General features: G+C 40.7%; 1 protein-coding gene and 1 pseudogene across 1 annotated transcript; one reads left to right on the top strand and one right to left on the bottom strand.

The window, feature by feature from the left end:
• Nucleotides 1-3,783: 3,783 nt before the first annotated feature.
• On the top strand, nt 3,784-4,710 carry LOC128846704 (olfactory receptor 1019-like). The gene has a single exon (XM_054045947.1). The coding sequence runs from the start codon at nt 3,784-3,786 to the stop codon at nt 4,708-4,710; it is 927 nt and encodes a 308-aa protein (XP_053901922.1).
• A 7,670-nt stretch (nt 4,711-12,380) lies between these two features.
• LOC128846048 (olfactory receptor 5A1-like) lies at nt 12,381-13,177 on the bottom strand (annotated as a pseudogene).
• Nucleotides 13,178-17,394: the final 4,217 nt, after the last annotated feature.

The following is a 17,394-nucleotide window of genomic DNA, read 5'->3' as shown; positions in this document are numbered from 1 at the left end:
GGCAAGACACTCAAGGGAGTCTTAACCATCACTTACATCTGTGGGTCTATAATTTATAAATGCTCCTTGAATCAACTCTTTGCAGATTAAGCAGAACAACTATCCTGCAGCAATCTGTGTCATCAGAAATGTGAGGAGACCAATTAGAACATCTCCAAGGCTCAGGAGAAAGGACAACCACCAGAAGGTTTTCAGAAACTGAATTTTTCAAGGTCTGTTTTCTTTGGGAGATCTGCTGCCTCATGGAAAGCACATGGTGACTGGAGCATGTAGGTAAGTGTATGTCAGAAAGAAACAATTTGTTTAATATCGGAATACGTGACCCCCTGCACGAAAACACCAAGGTGCAGAACAGTGTCTATCCTTTCTCTGTGAAAAGTACAGACCGTAGTTAACATTTCATTTATAGTTTCATTGACAAAAAAAAGTACAGCGAGGGATGAAAAATAATAGATTTGAAGAAGAAGTAGAAGTGCAGTTCATAATTTTGCAGAGAATATGTATTTAAGACCCCAGTCATGCAAAGACATATAGGTGTTTTGCTTTCAAACTCTGCCAAATCTGTTTGATTTTCCCATATATCTGAACATATTTAAAATATTTTATGAATTAATTAGTGCTTATCAAAAAAATAGAAAACATTGTGAGGAAATGCATAATTTGAAAGATTTTTGTTAATTCATTTCTTTGTTTTTATGGTGTGATTTTCCATTTTTTACATTTTCAGTGAAATTAAAAATATTCTGTGCTTGTGAAAGGATTTTTAAAACATTTTTAAAAGAACAAAGAAGAAATAAATCTCTTTCTCAAAAGTAAGATGGAAAAAATTTTCACACAGGAAGGGATTAAAATTGTTCCACTTTCATATGAAAAATATTTTTTAAAATTTGAATTTGAAAGATAAAACAAGTTTTGCTTTAGAATTTCAATTAATGTTTAGATTTATTTCTGTGAGGTGTGAAATGGTAAATCCCCATTGTACAGATGGCAAAGTGAGGTACCAATGCTGAGAAATTTTCAAAGGGGACTAAAAGAATCATAGAAGCTTACGGTTGGAAGAGACCTCAGAAGGTCATCTAGTTGAACCCGCTGCTCAAAGCAGGATCAACACCAACTAAATCATCCCAGCCAGGGCTTTGTCAAAACAGTCCTTAAAAAGCTCTAAGGATGGAGATTCCGCCACCTCCCTAGGTAACCCATTCCAGTGCTTCACCACTCTCCTAGTGAAATAGTGTTTCCTAATATCCAACCTGACCTCTCCTACTGTAGCTTGAGACCATTGTTCCTTGTTTCGTCATCTGCCACCACTGAGAACAGCTGAGCTCCATCCACTTTGGAACCCCCATTCAGGTAGTTGAAGGCTGATATCAAATCCCCCCTCACTCTTCTCTTCTGCAGACTAAACAAGCCCGGTTACCTCAGCCTCTCCTTATAAGTTATATGTCCCAGCCCCCTAATCATTTTTGTTGCCCTCTGGTGGACTCTCTCCAATTTGTCCACATTCTTTCTGAAGTGGGGGGCTGAAAACTAGATGCAATGCTCCAGACGTGGCCACACCTGTGCCGAATAGAGGAGAATAATTACTTCCCTCAATCTGCTGGCAATGCTCCTACTAATGCAGCCCAATATGCCTTTAGCCTTCTTGGCAACAAGGGCACACTGCTGACTCATCCAGCTTCTCATCCACTGTAATCTCCAGGTCCTTTTCTGCAGAACTGCTGCTTAGCCAGTTGGTCTCCAGCCTGTAGCTGTGCATGGGATTCTTCCATTCTAAGTGCAGGACTCTGCTCTTGTCCTTGTTGAACCTTATCAGATTTCTTTTGGCCCAATCCTCCAATTTGTCTAGGTTACTCTGGACCCTATCCCTACCCTCCAGCGTATCTATCTCTCCCCCCAGCTTAGTGTCATCTGCGAACTTGCTGAGGGTGCAATCCATCCCATCAACCACATAATTAATAAAGATGTTGAACAAAACTGGCCCCAGGACCAACCCCTGGGGCACTCCACTTAATACCGGCTGCCAACTAGATATCAAGCCATTCATCACTACCCATTGGGCCCGACAATCTAGCCAGCTTTCTTTCCACCTCACAGTCCATTCATCCAATCCATTCTTTTTTAATTTGCTGACAAGAATATAGTGGGAGACCGTGTTGAAAGCTTTGCTAAAGTCAAGATATATCACATCGACTGCTTTCCCCATATCCACAGAGCCAGTTATCTCATCATAGAAGGCAATCAGGTTGGTCAGGCATGACTTGCTCTTGGTGAATCCATGTTGACTGTTCCTGATCACCTTCCTCTCCTCCAAGTGCTTCAAAATGGTTTCTGTTAGGATCTGGTCCATGATTTTTCCAGGGACTGAGGTGAGGCTGTAGTTTCCTGGGTTCTCCTTCTTCCCTTTTTAAAAGATGGGCATGATATTTGCCTTTTTCCAATTGTCTAGGACCTCCCCTGATCACCACAAGTTTTTAAAGATAATGGGCAATGGCTGTGCAATCACATCAGCCAATTCCCTCAGCACCCTCAGATGCATTAGATCTGGACCCAGGAACTTGTACATGTCCAGCTTTTCTAAATAGTCCTTAACCTGTTCTTTCACCACCGAGGGCTGCTCACCTCCTCTTCATCCTGTGTTGCCCAGGACAACAGTGTGGGAGCTGACCTTGTCTGTGAAGACCAAGGCAAAAAAAGCACTGAGTACTTCAGCTTTTTCCAAATCATCTGTCACATTGTTCCTGCACTCTCAGTGAGGCTTCTTTAAAATACAGCCAGCTTTCCTGGACTCCTTTCCCACTCATATTAGCCTCCCAGGGGATCCTGCCCAACAGTTCCCTAAGGGAGTCAAAGTCTACTTTTCTGAAGTCCAGGGTCCATATTTTGCTACTCTCTTTTCTTCCTTTTGTGAGGATCCCAAACTCAACCATCTCAAAAAGAAGAACAGGAGTACTTGTGGCACCTTAGAGACTAACAAATTTATTAGAGCATAAGCTTTCGTGGACTACATCCCACTTCTTCGGATGCATCCGAAGAAGTGGGCTGTAGTCCACGAAAGCTTATGCTCTAATAAATTTGTTAGTCTCTAAGGTGCCACAAGTACTCCTGTTCTTCTTTTTGCGGATACAGACTAACACGGCTGCTACTCTGAAATCAACCATCTCAGGGTCACTGCTGCCCAACTTGCCCAGGGAATAAGAAATTAATCCATCCATACTGAGGAAAACGCTTAAACATTTGTTTAACTTTAAGCATGCACTTTCTCTCCTGAATCACGATGGATTCCAGAATGTGCTTGTAGAGTTTTTTGGGCAGAAAAATGTCCACCAGCCCTATTAAGAAGTTACCATTTTAACAGGAGCTTTAAACCTTTATTTTAAAAGCATCTGTCATTAAGATGGAAAAATATCAAAACAGAGAATATGAACTTTGGGTAGCTGCTGAATTTCCATGATAGATTGATGTAAATTAGGACTGTGCAGCCAGAATAAATATTGAACATCAAGTGTTATTATTTATGTTGTTACATGTGAATATATCTAGAAGTAATAATGATAATAATTATAATAAACGTAAGTGCTTAAGGCTTAATTATGTTCCAAAGAGCTTGATAGACAGAAATGCTCCCTGAACTACAGAATGTGGTCCGAAAAGGAAGAGATGGTGGAACATATGTTTAGCATACATATACCTTCTCTCCGTTCCACTGTCTTGTATTATCCGCATGTTGTTTTCAACTGAATATATTCATCTTATTTGTCCCTGCATGCAGGTAAAGTGACAAACATGAACAATCAAAGCACAGTGACAGAATTCAGACTCCTGGGCCTCTCGAGCTTCCCAGAAATGCAGCCGTTACTCTTCATGAGCTTCCTGATTATCTACCTGCTGACCTTGGCTGGCAACCTCTCCATTTGCTTGGCTATCTGGGTGGATACCACTCTCCACACTCCTATGTACTTTTTTCTGATCAACTTGTCTCTCTTAGACATCTCGTACTCTTCCGTCACTCTCCCCAATATGCTAGTGACGTTGGTTGCCAAGATTAAATCTCTTTCCTTCTCCAGTTGCATGGCCCAGCTGTACTTTCTCATCTCCTTTGCTGGATCTGAATCTTTGCTTCTTGCCCTGATGGCTTATGACCGCTACATGGCAATATGCCAGCCTTTGCACTACACAACCATCATGAACCACAGGACTTGTATGTGCTCTGCCATTGCTATATGGATAGGTGGTTTTGTCTACTCAATGTTACATACGTTCTTCATAGCCAGGCTACCTTTCTGTGGTCCCAATGAAATCAATCACTTCTTCTGTGAGATCCCTCCTTTGATCAAATTGGCCTGCATGGACACCTATTTTAATGAGGTGCTGGTTTTTCTGCTCAGTGGAGCAGTAGGTGGAAGTTGCTTCCTGTTGATTTCCACATCATACGCTTACATATTATCCACCATCATGAAAATCCACTCAGCCCAGGGCAGACGCAAAGCCTTCTCAACTTGTGCTTCCCACCTCCTCACCGTCCTGCTGTTCTATGGCCCGGGTTTCTTCACCTACCTCTCCCCCTCCTCCAGCTACTCCATGGATATTGGGAAAGTGGTGTCTGTGTTTTATACTGTGGTCACACCCATGCTAAACCCAATGATCTACAGCCTCAGGAACAAGGATGTGGAAGCTGCCTTCAAGAAAGCCATAGGAAGGAGTAGGAAATAGCCATGAAGAGGGAGCCAGTTCTTTCTTTAAATGCAACAACATGTTGCCAAAAAAAGGGCTCCCTAAATTATTTGGCAGCTGATTGAGCACCAGGATTCACAGTAGGAATGGAGGGAACTTGACTTTTTCTTCAGTTACCTCAGCCCCAACTCTGGTGCATTCCCATTTAGTATTAATACCAACCAAAGACATTCCCATCCATTATGGCAGTGTACCAGTCCATTCCCACTCGCCAAAGACATTGATTTATTACAATAACCCCACTCACCCAATCTAAGGGCTTAAAATATTCCCAGCCACCACATCCACAAGAGAGGCACCATTCCATCCATGACTCTGATCTTGTGAGATCGTTCTAGACTCATGAACCATTGCTGTGAAAGTTTAGTAGCATATATCTCATGTACTTTGTACTGAAAACACCCTGGGAACTTTATGATTGTTAAATTATTTCAGTAATTAATTAATTAATTTTGTTTGGTCTGAGCATGTGCATTGCTGACTTACTCTGTGGAGCCAGACACCTAAGCCCCAGTCTGATTTATGAACTGGGGGAAGATAGGATTGTTAGAGGGCTTTCCCTTCACCCCTCCTCTGAGATTGGCTTAAAATCCTGAGTTGTTATCTATCTATCTATCTAGATATTGTCAGTATCAGAAACAACATATGAAATGCATGTGGCAATTGGGCCATGTAACCTCCTATGTGTGCAGTCTCCCTCGGATAGCCAATGAAATTGTTGCATGCAAATTAGCCATAGTGTAAGGGTGGTGGTTGGTTGAGTTAGCGCTGAAATCCCAGTGTTCTAGAACTCTGGGCATGGCATAGATACATGCCTTATGGTAGCTGTACATCAGATAGGTGTAATTTGCAAAGTCAAAATGGCTGAGAACTTAAAAAATGGATGATAACAGACCACAAATCCACTGGTGATTGAACCTTGTGGTATTCTGAACAAAATGAGACCTGTGATATGTTTTGACAATCCTGGAATCTAATTATATACATAATTATGGAGTTCTTTGTAAATGCCTTCCATTTCTTTCTTTCTTTCTTTCTTTCTTTCTTTCTTTCTTATGAAAAAGGAGTTTAACTTAACCCCCTGACCTCTGGAGTACATTTTACTATTTTGTTTAGTAATTCTTTAGAGTGTATTATTTTACACACTACACCTCTAATTAAGGTCACAACCAGTGTCTCACTATATAGCTGATGTTGAATGTCCCCCTTGAAAATAGGTAGTAATAATAACAACAATAAACCCCCAACAAGTAACATCAAACAAAAACATGAAACACACAAAAACCCTCAAGCCTTTACCTTTTTATTGTTAAATTGCACTGACAACTGGCCTTAGTACTCAACACTTCAGGTAAAATTAACAGTAAAAGTGTCAAAAGCACTTATGACCAGATTTTGAAAGGTATTTTGGCACCCAAAGATGCAGGCAGCTGCCTAATGGGATTTTTCAAATCATTGAAGGTCCAGGTTGTTCAAGTGAGTTTGGCACCTAAATATTTTTTTAAAAATCTGGATCTAGATACCTAACTCCTATTGGGAGCTTGGTGCCTAGGCACTTTTGAAAATCTCCCTAGGTGCTTTCTGCATTTTCAGACACCTACATACTTTAAAACAGGCATTAATTCCAAATCACTTTTTAAAATGGGACTTGGATGCTTTTGAAAATTTACCCTAGAAGCTTTAAAAGCTCTCCTTTTTAATGTTTATTTGTCTACCCTTTCCATCTCTCCTTCTAGCAGCCCAAAGAAACTACATTTAATTCAATGTAATGCAACTAATTAATGTAAATACAATTTTGAGATTGGCTTCTGTAATAGAGAACTAGCCACAGTGGTAACTGCTTTAGAGAACTGTCTTACTACATGGTTTTCTAGAGGTGACAAGTACATAGGCTCATTTACCAATGGCAGAAAGACTCAGCAGCAAAAGCATCACACACATCATATTTACATAATATCTATTGTGAGCATTGTTGAGAGTAAAGAAAACATGAAAAATCAATAGTCAAAATATAGTACAATCCTTGAATTTGCAGATCACACCCATAATTGGGAAGTTCTATTCTTGTCCATCAGTTCTGATATCTATTAGACATCCAGAGAGGGAAAAAATGTACTCCGTGTAAGAGAATGTACTATGGAGGCAGCAGTTGTGTTTCCATAATCACCATTGTGTTCCAATTTGCATTAATGGCACGGCTAAACTCTGTCTGTTAACCAGTTTAAATACTATTTTTGACTTTAAAAAATGTTACATTGCTCTTCATAGGCTCATTGAATTTTCAGTATTTTTTCAATATTTAATTATTTTTATATTAAAACATCCTTTAAATACAACTATTTTGAAACTCAATACATGCTGGTCAGAGCAATTGCTTTGGCTTAAATAAACTCACTAGGTTCAATTTTGGCATAATAATTAAGGCTAACTGAACCATAAAACTTGGGAAACTCAAAACCATTAAAAGGAAATACTCCCCCCCACACACAAGTAATTAAACTGTGGAACTCATTGCTGCATTAAATGGTTCAGGCCAAGATCTTAACAAGAGTCAAAAAAAGATTGGACAATTTGATGGATATCAAGAAAATCCAGGGTTAAGTGATAATCACATACATTTTGGAAGGGATATTAAATTTCATGCTTTAGCGCTTACACCAGTCTCTAATTATTAGAGATTCAAGATGATACCTAATGTAGGGAACTGATTATCCTTCAGCTGTCTATGGCTGGTCCTTACACCTGCCTCTGCTGCATTTGGTTCTATCCACAGTTGGAATCAGGATGCTGGATTAGATGCATAACTTGATAATTACTATGTCAATTTCTGTCAATTCCTATACTTCTATTGCACAATCAACAACAAAACAGCAAAATAATCTGCATTTAAAAGGAGATATGAATTACTCACTTCTGTGAAAAGTCTGAGAATTAGGAGGAAGGACTATAAAACACTTCCTTGTTGGGTATTCTGCTGCCCTTTCACCCACTGGAGTTTGATAGCACAGCCACTAAGTAATAATGGGTAAGTGATCACAAAGGGGTTTTTAAACATGGCGGGGGGGCTACTGGGTCACAATATACCCCAGATAATTTCTGAGTGAGTAAACACAATGCAGTATCCAGAACAGGTACTGAGCTGGATTTATTCTCCCAGACTAGCAATCTCTTTCTTTATTGAATGGGAGAGAGAAGATTGCTCTGTGATTTCAGTATGCTGTTATCTAGGGCTGATTGAAATTTTTCCATCAAAAACAGTTTTTCAGTGGAAAATTGGGTATTCACCCTCATAGGGGGCTAGAGCCCGGACCCAGTCATCTACACAGCAATGAAACAGTCCCACAGCCTGAGACCCATGAGCTTGCATCAGCTGGCACAGACCAGCCATGGGTGTCTAGTTGCTGTGTAGATATACCCTGAGAGTTCTAGCAGCATAGAGACAACAATTTCTTAACATGGATTTTTATTCCTTGCACTTAGAGCTCAAGCTGATGAGGTGAGTGCTTGTGTGTGTGTATGGGGGCGGGGGAGACGGGCAGGGGCAAGCGATCCACAAAGTCTTTGGTCCACTGATGTTCCACAATGGCTTGTTTGGTGTTGTCAAGGCTGGATCCCACTTTGAACTTTAGGGTACAAATGTAGGGGCCTGCATGAAAACTTCTAAGCTTAACTACCAGCTTAGCTCTGGTTCCGCTGCCACCATTTCAATTTTTCCCTCCCGGGGAAGCCTTGAAAAACCTTCACCAATTCCCTGGTGAATACAGATCCAAACCCCTTGGATCTAAAACAAGGAGAAATTAACCATCCCCCCTCCTTCCTCCCACCAACTCCTGGTGAATACAGATCCAATCCCCTTGGATCTTAAAACAAGGAAAAATCAATCAGGTTTTTAAAAAGAAGGCTTTTAATTAAAGACAAAAGTAAAAATCATCTCTGTAAAATCAGTATGGAAATTAACCTTACAGGGTAATCAAACTTAAAGAGCTCAGAGGACTCCCCTCTAGTCTCAGGTTCAAAGTACAGCAAACAAAGATAAACACTCTAGTAAAAGGTACATTTACAAGTTGAGAAAACAAAGGAAAACTAACACGCCTTGCCTGGCTATTTACTTACAAGTTTGAAATAGGAGAGACTTGTTTAGAAAGATGTGGAGAACCTGGATTGATGTCTGGTCCCTCTCAGTCCCGAGAACGAACACACTCCCAAACAAAGAACACAAACAAAAATCTTTCCCCCCCCCCCAAGATTAGAAAGTATCTTGTCCCCTTATTGGTCCTTTAGGTCAGATGCCAGCCAGGTTACCTGAGCTTCTTAACCCTTTACAGGGAAAAGGATTTTGGAGTCTCTGGCCAGGAGGGATTTTATAGTACTGTACACAGGACAGCTGTTACCCTTCCCTTTATAGTTATGACAGGTGTCTATGTACCTTCCTTTGTTGGAGAGGAGATGACACCTCTTGTGGTAAACTCCTATTTCACACTTGGTAATGCTCCTTTCTTGACAGTTTTAGGGCAAACACTTTTACAGTTACTGAGCAAACGCTTAAATATTAAACACTGAGAACATGGATACAGACATTATAAGTGAGCTTAATGCAGGCAGCAATTCACAAGCATTGCACATCTTTATAAATCTAATACCTATTTAACAATACTAATGCATGGGTGAACCTGACTCGTCTCCAGCTGGGCATTCATCTGTGTTCAGTGAGGCCTTGGCATGAGCTGACACCTGGTCTGCCAGTGTCACAGTTTGCATCCTGCATCATTTTTCTCTTTAGAGCGATGGGTCTGAGCTTTCACACTCCCCTTCTTCCCCTTGTTACCCCAAAACATATGGGTGTAAACCTGAGACTCGATTCTCCCACAATGAACTCAGTTCTGTAATTCTAATTCACTAAAGTTTAACTTAATTCAATATATTTCCTTCAAGATATGTATCAGAATTACAGAAACAGAACAAAACCAGTCTACATTCTCCTAACAAAGCCCAGATCCCTCTATGTGTCTGTATGATACTCAGGGCTTGTCTACACTGTGGGGACTATAGCAGCATGTATGGTGACATAGCTATGCTGGCATAACCCTATAGCGTAGACTCAGCTTACCGCAATGGAAGAGAATTTCCACCATTGTAGGAACAACACCTCTCTGAGTGATGGTACCTATGTTGATAGCTAGGTTCTTCCATTGACTTAGCAACTGTCTTTCTCAAAGAGGTGAATTACCTGAATAGACGGGGAAAAAATCTCTTCCATTGATGTAGAAAGCATCTATACTATTGTGCTGCAGTACCATAGCTGTGCCACTGGAGCAGTTGTAGTGTGGAAATACACTAAGTCCCTTGATGGGTTTGGGCCTAGGTGTCTCACCTGTCTAAATACTTGTGAAAATTTGTCCTTAAATGGTGGTAGAGTAAGTGTATCACAGTCTGACCCTTTATGATTATGGTTATTATTATTGCTGTTTTTCACAATGCTATGCCTGTGACAAGCAGCAAACTTCTCCAGGTGCTGTGATCACTCAGCCATCAATATGTGGAGACCAACACCCAGCGAAATTGCATGAATCCTCTCTAAGCCACTCGTGAGCTGTATAAAGAGAGGCACCAACAAATCACCCTAGCTCCCAGCCTTGCAACCAAGAAATATACCTCTTACACTGCTCAAGTCTCCCTTGGACAGTGCAAGCTCATTAATTAGTTCACCTTTCTGACAAAGGGTAGTGGACATGCACCAATCCGTGTGAACCTGAGCTGAGATTCCCCAAGCACTTCAACCAAAACCACACTGTTTTAGATAAAATCTAAAACAGATTTATTAACTACAGAAAGGTAGATTTTAAGTGATTATAAGTTGCAGGCATAGACATCAAAGTTGGTTACATAAGAAATAACAAATAAAATTGCAGTCTAAATACTCCAGACTAAACAAGATTTGAATCAAACAGTTTTTTCACCCTAATAGATGACACAGGCAGTTTACAGTTCTTATTACACAGGCAGGATCCCCTTCCCAGCCGGGAACCAATCTTCCAAACGATCTTCCAGATGTTGAGATGGGGGAGGAGAGAGGCCAAGTGATAATGTCATTGTCCCTCTTTTATACATTCTTCCAGCTGCTATAAAGATCCTTGCTGAGATGTGGGGGTCAGGCAGCCCCCATTGGGTACATGGTCTTTCTGAGGAGTCTCTTGGAGAGTTGATCCTTTGATAAGCCATCAACACATGTCTGGCTGGTCCTGATGTAAATCTGTCTTGTCAGATGCTCCTTTGTTGCCACTGAAAGGTGGGCTATGGGTATCTCTCAACCTCATAATGTATTTCAGTAACACACACATAGCAAAACTCCATTACTTCAGGTACAACTTCAGGTAACACACATAATTCAAAAGGATATTAATGTTCACCAGATCATGAGTTCTCAAATGATACCTCACGACGGATGCATTGTACAAAACACATCATAATCACATCACAGTGGTGAATATGGGGCTCCAGCGCACTACTTTGAGGTACAGAAAGTCACAGGGCCCAATCGGGTAGGCAAGCTCGGAGCATGCCTGTGAGACCGGGCCCTGTAGCAATAGTGTAGTCAAGAGTAAACATGGGTAAATGGAGTTTACCCAGTTCTCATTTGGGGAATATGGACTTTAGTTAGGTTAGGTTATCCCTTCTTTATTTACCAAGTCATCACTGTGAGGTAGGTGGAGGAACACCTATCTTTCCCCATTTCTGAATCACTCTGTGTCTTAGGCATCCAGATGCCTGGCATGGGGCATCAATGTATGTGAAAAAATGTAGGTGCTGAACAAGTTTAGGTGGAAGCTGAGCAGGGGGGTTGTAAATTCCAGTGTGGCTTGATTCTGGGATTTAGGTGCCTAAAGTGGCAGTGAGGTGCTTAAGTCCTTTTGTGAATCTAGCCCACAGCATCTAGTATAAGAACTCTACTCTACAGATGGATCTAAAAGAGAATCCATGGACCAAAGATCTTACAATTTTATTAAGAAGAAATGTAATAGCTGAGTGAAACAAATGTAGGAGAACAGGACAGCAGTACTACAAGGCTGTTTAGATTTCTATAGATGAACTGTGAGAAGAATTTCTCAATAGAAAAATAGGGCTCAGATTGCCAGGTGGTGTAACTTAGCATAGTTGAGCTGGACTCAGCGAATCATATCTCCAGTAGGTATAAATAGATATAACACAAATGGAGACAAGAAACCTGATCCCTAGCTTTTCTATATCAGTGTAACTCCACTGAAGGCATGCCAGATGCCAGATCTACACCTGGTTTTACTTGGCATGGCTCTACTGAAAGCAATGTGACAGGTTGACACCTTGCATAAATCCATGTGGCCCAACTGGAGTCAATGGATCTTTTGCAAGCTACACCAGCTGAGGATCTTGCCCTGACAAACAGACATATCACATATTACCAATACATTTATAGGTACTTCTATTTCACTGCTAATAGTCAGCATGTCTTATGACTGAGATTTTCAAAGGTGGTTAAGGGATTTGATTTCAATGTGTGTTAGGCACCTAGATGTTTTTGAAAATCCCATATGCCCCACATATCTTTAAAAATCTGACCTTATGGTAGTTTTAAAAATCTCACCCTCAGACACCAAGTTCACATTAATCTCTTCCTATTTGCAATTTCTGAGCACTCTCCACACACTACTTTTCACTTCATTATTCTTCAGGCTGTAGATGATGGGGTTGAACATGGGAGTTAAGACATTGTACTGGATGGACACCGCCTTTTCCAGAATGAGAGAGTAGCTAGAGTCAGTTCGTATGTAGCTTATAAACCCAATCCCATAGAACAAACCAACCACAATGAGTTGTGAGGTGCATGTGGAGAAAGATTTACATCTTCCCTCCTTGGAAGGTATCCTCAGGATGGTGGAGATGATGAACATGTAAGAGATCAGGGTTAACAGGAGGGAGAGCATCTCTAAAATCTAAAAACAGCACCATTTCATTGATAAACATGTCAGTGCAAGAAAGTGGTCATAGAACCGGAAGCTCACAGCAGAAATGGTTAATTTCCTTTTGCCCACAGAAGTGTAAGTCGGTTACAAGGAGAGTGTTGACAAGGGAATTTAGCAAGCCAGCTATCCATGTGCCACCTGCCATCCACATACAGACCGGTTCACTCATCGTTTTCAAGTAATGCAGTGGCTCACATATGGCAGTGTATCTGTCATAAGCCATCACAGCCAGTAGGTAGCACTCTGTGGTAGCTAAAAAAAAAAAAGAAGAACAGCTGGGCAATGCACCCATGGACAGAAATTGTCTTCTTCTCTGCTAGGAAGCTCTCCAGCATTTTGGGGACTGTGACTGAGGAGCAACAGATGTCAAGAAAGGATAAGTTACTTAAGAAGAGGTACATGGGAGTATGAAGGTGACAGTCAGCCCATATCACCAGCATTATCATCATGTTCCCCAAGAGAGTGATTAGGTAAATAGCTAAAAACACCAGGAAGAGGAAAATCTGAAGGTATGGTTCATTGGAAAGACCCAGGAAAGTAAATTCAGTCAGTGTGGTTTGATTCTCAATTAACATGTTCAGAATGGCGATAGACTGCAGTGATAGGAAAACCAAGAAATAAAGGTCAACAGTATCATTAATGGATGAAGAAACTGAGAAAGATGAGGGGAGATTTTATCTGGATCTTGGAAAGAACAGAGACCTTCTGCTTGTTCCTGAAGATACAACTGATGTCTGGAATGATATGAATGCTTCAAAAATAGTTCACTGGAATAAAATATTTCTTCTGCATTGTTGTGTTTGCTAATTCAGGACACTGACCTTTTGCAGGTATTGAGTCTTATTTTTTGTGGTTAAGAGAATTTTAAACAGCATACAGGTCTTGTGAGGGTCCTCTGCACAGAGAAAAAAAATGTGTGTTCTGTGACTAGCCTACTGAATTATAAAAAGAAATTGAGAAAAGTGAATTTTAATCATATAGGAAAGAATGTTTGGATGATGCAATTTTCCAGCTCAGATTTTGTCTTTTGTTTACATTAAAAATAAATAAATGAAGGATTATGCTGGTCCAATAAGGAGACAGAAACAGGAACATATGACCAATGCGAGTCCAATCAAAGCTAAACAACCATTCAAATAAATACTACATCTTTGCAATTGAGAAGATACCTGAGTACAATTCCCAATTAGAAAACAAGGAGCATTTTTTCCTAATAAATTATGCAGTCATAAATATTCACTCACTTCAAATGAGTTTGTCAGATTTAGATGAGATATCTAAAGATGGGTGGATGGATGGATAGGTGAATTTGCCAGGTTGCCAGATAGATGCATGGGTGTATAAGGGGATAGATAGATAGATAGATAGATAGATAGATAGATAGATAGATAGATAGATAGATACTAATTCTACCAGTATTTAATGGCTATGATATTCCAAGGGACCTGAGTGGGAGGTAGAAGCCCAATTGCGATGGACTCAATGGGACTTGGACACCTAATTCCCTTAGGCACCTTTAAAAATCTCAGCCATTTTAACCTCATCCCCTTTGCTGAATTAATTAACTCCCAGTGACTTCCAATATGCCCTTTCTTTGTTCTCTACCTCTTTTCTACACCAAACAGAGATCATTTCTTTCCACAGCTCCTCAAGTAGAGAAGGGTGAACTGCATCCACTTTGGTGATAACCAGCTGTCGAAGTGAGGAGTTATCTAAGTCTTTAACAGCTGGCATTTTCCCTTGTTTCCTAATGCTTTGCTTTGCCTTTCTCTGTCTATCAATCTATTTACCTCTCTTTCTCCCTCCCTCTCTGAATATTTATTTGTCCATCTGTTCATCCATCTGTCTCTCTCTCTCTCTTTCTGGTCACCCCATACATATCTATCAATCCCTCTATCTATAAATCTGTTTGTTCATATTCTGTGCATCTTTCCCTTTTTGACACACAAACTCTTTTTTCTCTCTATATTGATCCATTCCCAGCCCCTCTCTCTCCCCCATTATTCATTTGTCTATCTAATCAACTATCTCTGACCTATCCATCTATCCATCCACCCAACCATCTATCATTTTTATATATTGCCTGCAACCATAACGTTTAAAAATGCGCTATGCAGCAATGGATTAGTTGTGGCATAGCTGAAATTGGGGACAGACAGAAGATCATTACATTATCAAATAAGGGATTACATGGACTGCATCTATTGAATATTGACAATTTTTAAAAGAAAATTTGGATGGAGGTCACAACTAGATTACTGTCCTACCAACATAAGTAGCATTTATTCTCCCAATTAATCTCATTGAAGGCAATTGGCTGGTTCTCACTTGGTGTGAATCAGTGTTTTCCCATTAACTTTTAAATGCAGATAATTGATTCACACCAGCTGGGAATCTGGCCCCTGTGAGCCTGAAAGGAGTTTGATTTATGAATTTGCCAGGTTGCCAGTTAGATTTTGAAGCTGAAATCTCACAAACTAGATTTGGCAATATATTAGAATCCAATAGGATAACCCCTCTTATTGAGTCCAGGGAGAATTTGCTTACTAGTTTAATGCTGGGGTTTTTTTTCAGGTCAACTTTTTAACTTAAGCTGTATTTCTCAAATCAGGACATTTGCTTATTCTCAACAAACCAACAATTCATTAATTCACTCAGAACCGCATTAATATTTAATCAAGGGTCACCATTCAAATGTAATCACAAGCAATTGTGTGTACTTAACACAGAGAACAGTGCTGCAAGCTACTATCACAGACTAGAGTTGAATCTCAGTAGTTACAGCAAAGAATAATGCAAATTGAGCTTATTTAGTCTGCAGAAGAAAAGAGTGAGGGGGGATTTGATAGCAGTATTCAACTACCTGAAGACGGGTTCCAAAGAGGATGGAGTTAGGATGTTCTCAGTGGTGGCAGATGACAGAACAAGGAGCAATGGTCTCAAGTTGCAGTGGGGGGTGGTCAGGTTGGATGTTAGGAAACACTATTTCATTAGGAGAGTGGTGAAGCACTGGAATGGGAGGTGATGGAATCTCCATCCTTAGAGGTTTTTAAGGCCCAGTTTGACAAAGCCCTGGCTGGGATGATTTAGTTGGTGTTGAGTCACTAACCATTGGACTAACGCTAAGAGTCACTAACCATTGGAATAATCATGAAGGATTCTCCATCCCTGGGAATTTTAAACTCAAGATCAGAATTTTTTTTAAGATGTGCTGTAGCACAAAGGGAATTATTTAGAGGAAGATGCATGGTCTGCATCATGATCACAGTGAGCCTTTCTGGCCTTGGAATCTATGAAATCTTTTGAAACACAAGGGCTTGCAAATGTAGCAGGAAGCTCTCCATCCTGAGTACCAAAAGAACTATGTAAATGTACAGAAGTCGGAAGGGAAAATGTGATTAGAAAAAAACGCTGAACCCAAAGGATGAATTATTTAACACAGGTTTTGTTTTGTTGCATGACATTTGGGAGCTCTTCACACTTCACAGTCAAAGCGTGTTCTTGTTGTATTTTAAGAGCAGTCATTAAAACTAAATCTCATTTTTTAATGGCGATACGGAAGCCAGGTTGTTATTTTTATTGCCTGATGCCAGCATTCGACCGGAAAAACATGTGTGAGTACAATTATCCCCATTTTAAGATGGAGAAGCTGAGGAATAGAGAGAGGAAGTGACTTGCTCAAGCCACGTAGCAGCTCAGGGTCAGAACTCAGAACTATGCCCTCCTTATCCATTGGAAAATAACCCACCATTGACTTCAGACTGAGATAATAGGGCAGCTCTTCAACCGCTGTAAACAGAATCATAGACTTTAAGGTTACAAGGGACCATTATGATCATCTAGTCTGACCTCCTGCACAATGCAGGTCACAGAATCTCACCCACCCACTCCTGTATCAAACCCCTGACCTATGTCTGAGCTATTGAAGTCATCAAATCATGGTTTAAAGACTTCAAGGTGCAGAGAATCCCCCAGCAAGTTACCCATGTCCCACGCTGCAGAAGAAATGAAGTGATGTAAACTGAAATCAAGAGAATGAAGCCGATTTACAACAGCTGGTGATCTCACCTATTAACTTCAGTGTTACCCCAGCTCAGCATCCTGCCCATAGATTAATTTAGGGCCCAGTTCTGTGAGGTTCTCCACTCTCTTTGAAATTCAATGAGGCATTTTAGACAATCCAAGCCTAAAGGCAGCGGGTCAGATTCTTCTCTCTTCACTCCCACTGGGTAGCACTCTGCTCTGTAAGGAATTCCTTCGGTTTCAGTGTGGGACAGATTCTGATCACCTGGTGGATACTGATTAGCAGCTCCCTCTGTGAATGTGGGACGACTTGCCCACTGAGGGATTACAGAATCAGTGTAAGTGGATCAGAATCTGAGCCCAGCTAAAGGAATGCAGACACTCTGGATTTACACTGGTGTAACTGCTATCAAAATCATAGAATCATAGAATATCAGGGTTGGTAGGGACCTCAGGAGGTCATCTAGTCCAACCCCCCGCTCAAAGTAGGACCAATCCCCAACTAAATCATCCCAGCCAGGGCTTTAAATTAATGCAGATATCCTATCTCCTAGAACTGGAAGGGACCTTAAAAGGTCATCAAGTCCAGCCCCCTGCCTTTACTAGCAAGACCAAGTACTGATTTTGCCCCAGATCCTTAAGT

The sequence above is a fragment of the Malaclemys terrapin genome, chromosome 12 (genome assembly GCF_027887155.1).
Source record: "Malaclemys terrapin pileata isolate rMalTer1 chromosome 12, rMalTer1.hap1, whole genome shotgun sequence".
NCBI lineage: Eukaryota > Metazoa > Chordata > Testudines > Emydidae > Malaclemys > Malaclemys terrapin.
The sequence above is the reverse complement of the archived record's forward strand: the minus strand, read 5'-3'. Positions and strand labels throughout refer to the sequence as shown.

Coding starts and splice junctions, on each gene's coding strand:
- LOC128846704 (XM_054045947.1), top strand. CDS start 3,784: ATGAACAATCAAAGCACAGTGACAGAATTCAGACTCCTGGGCCTCTCG.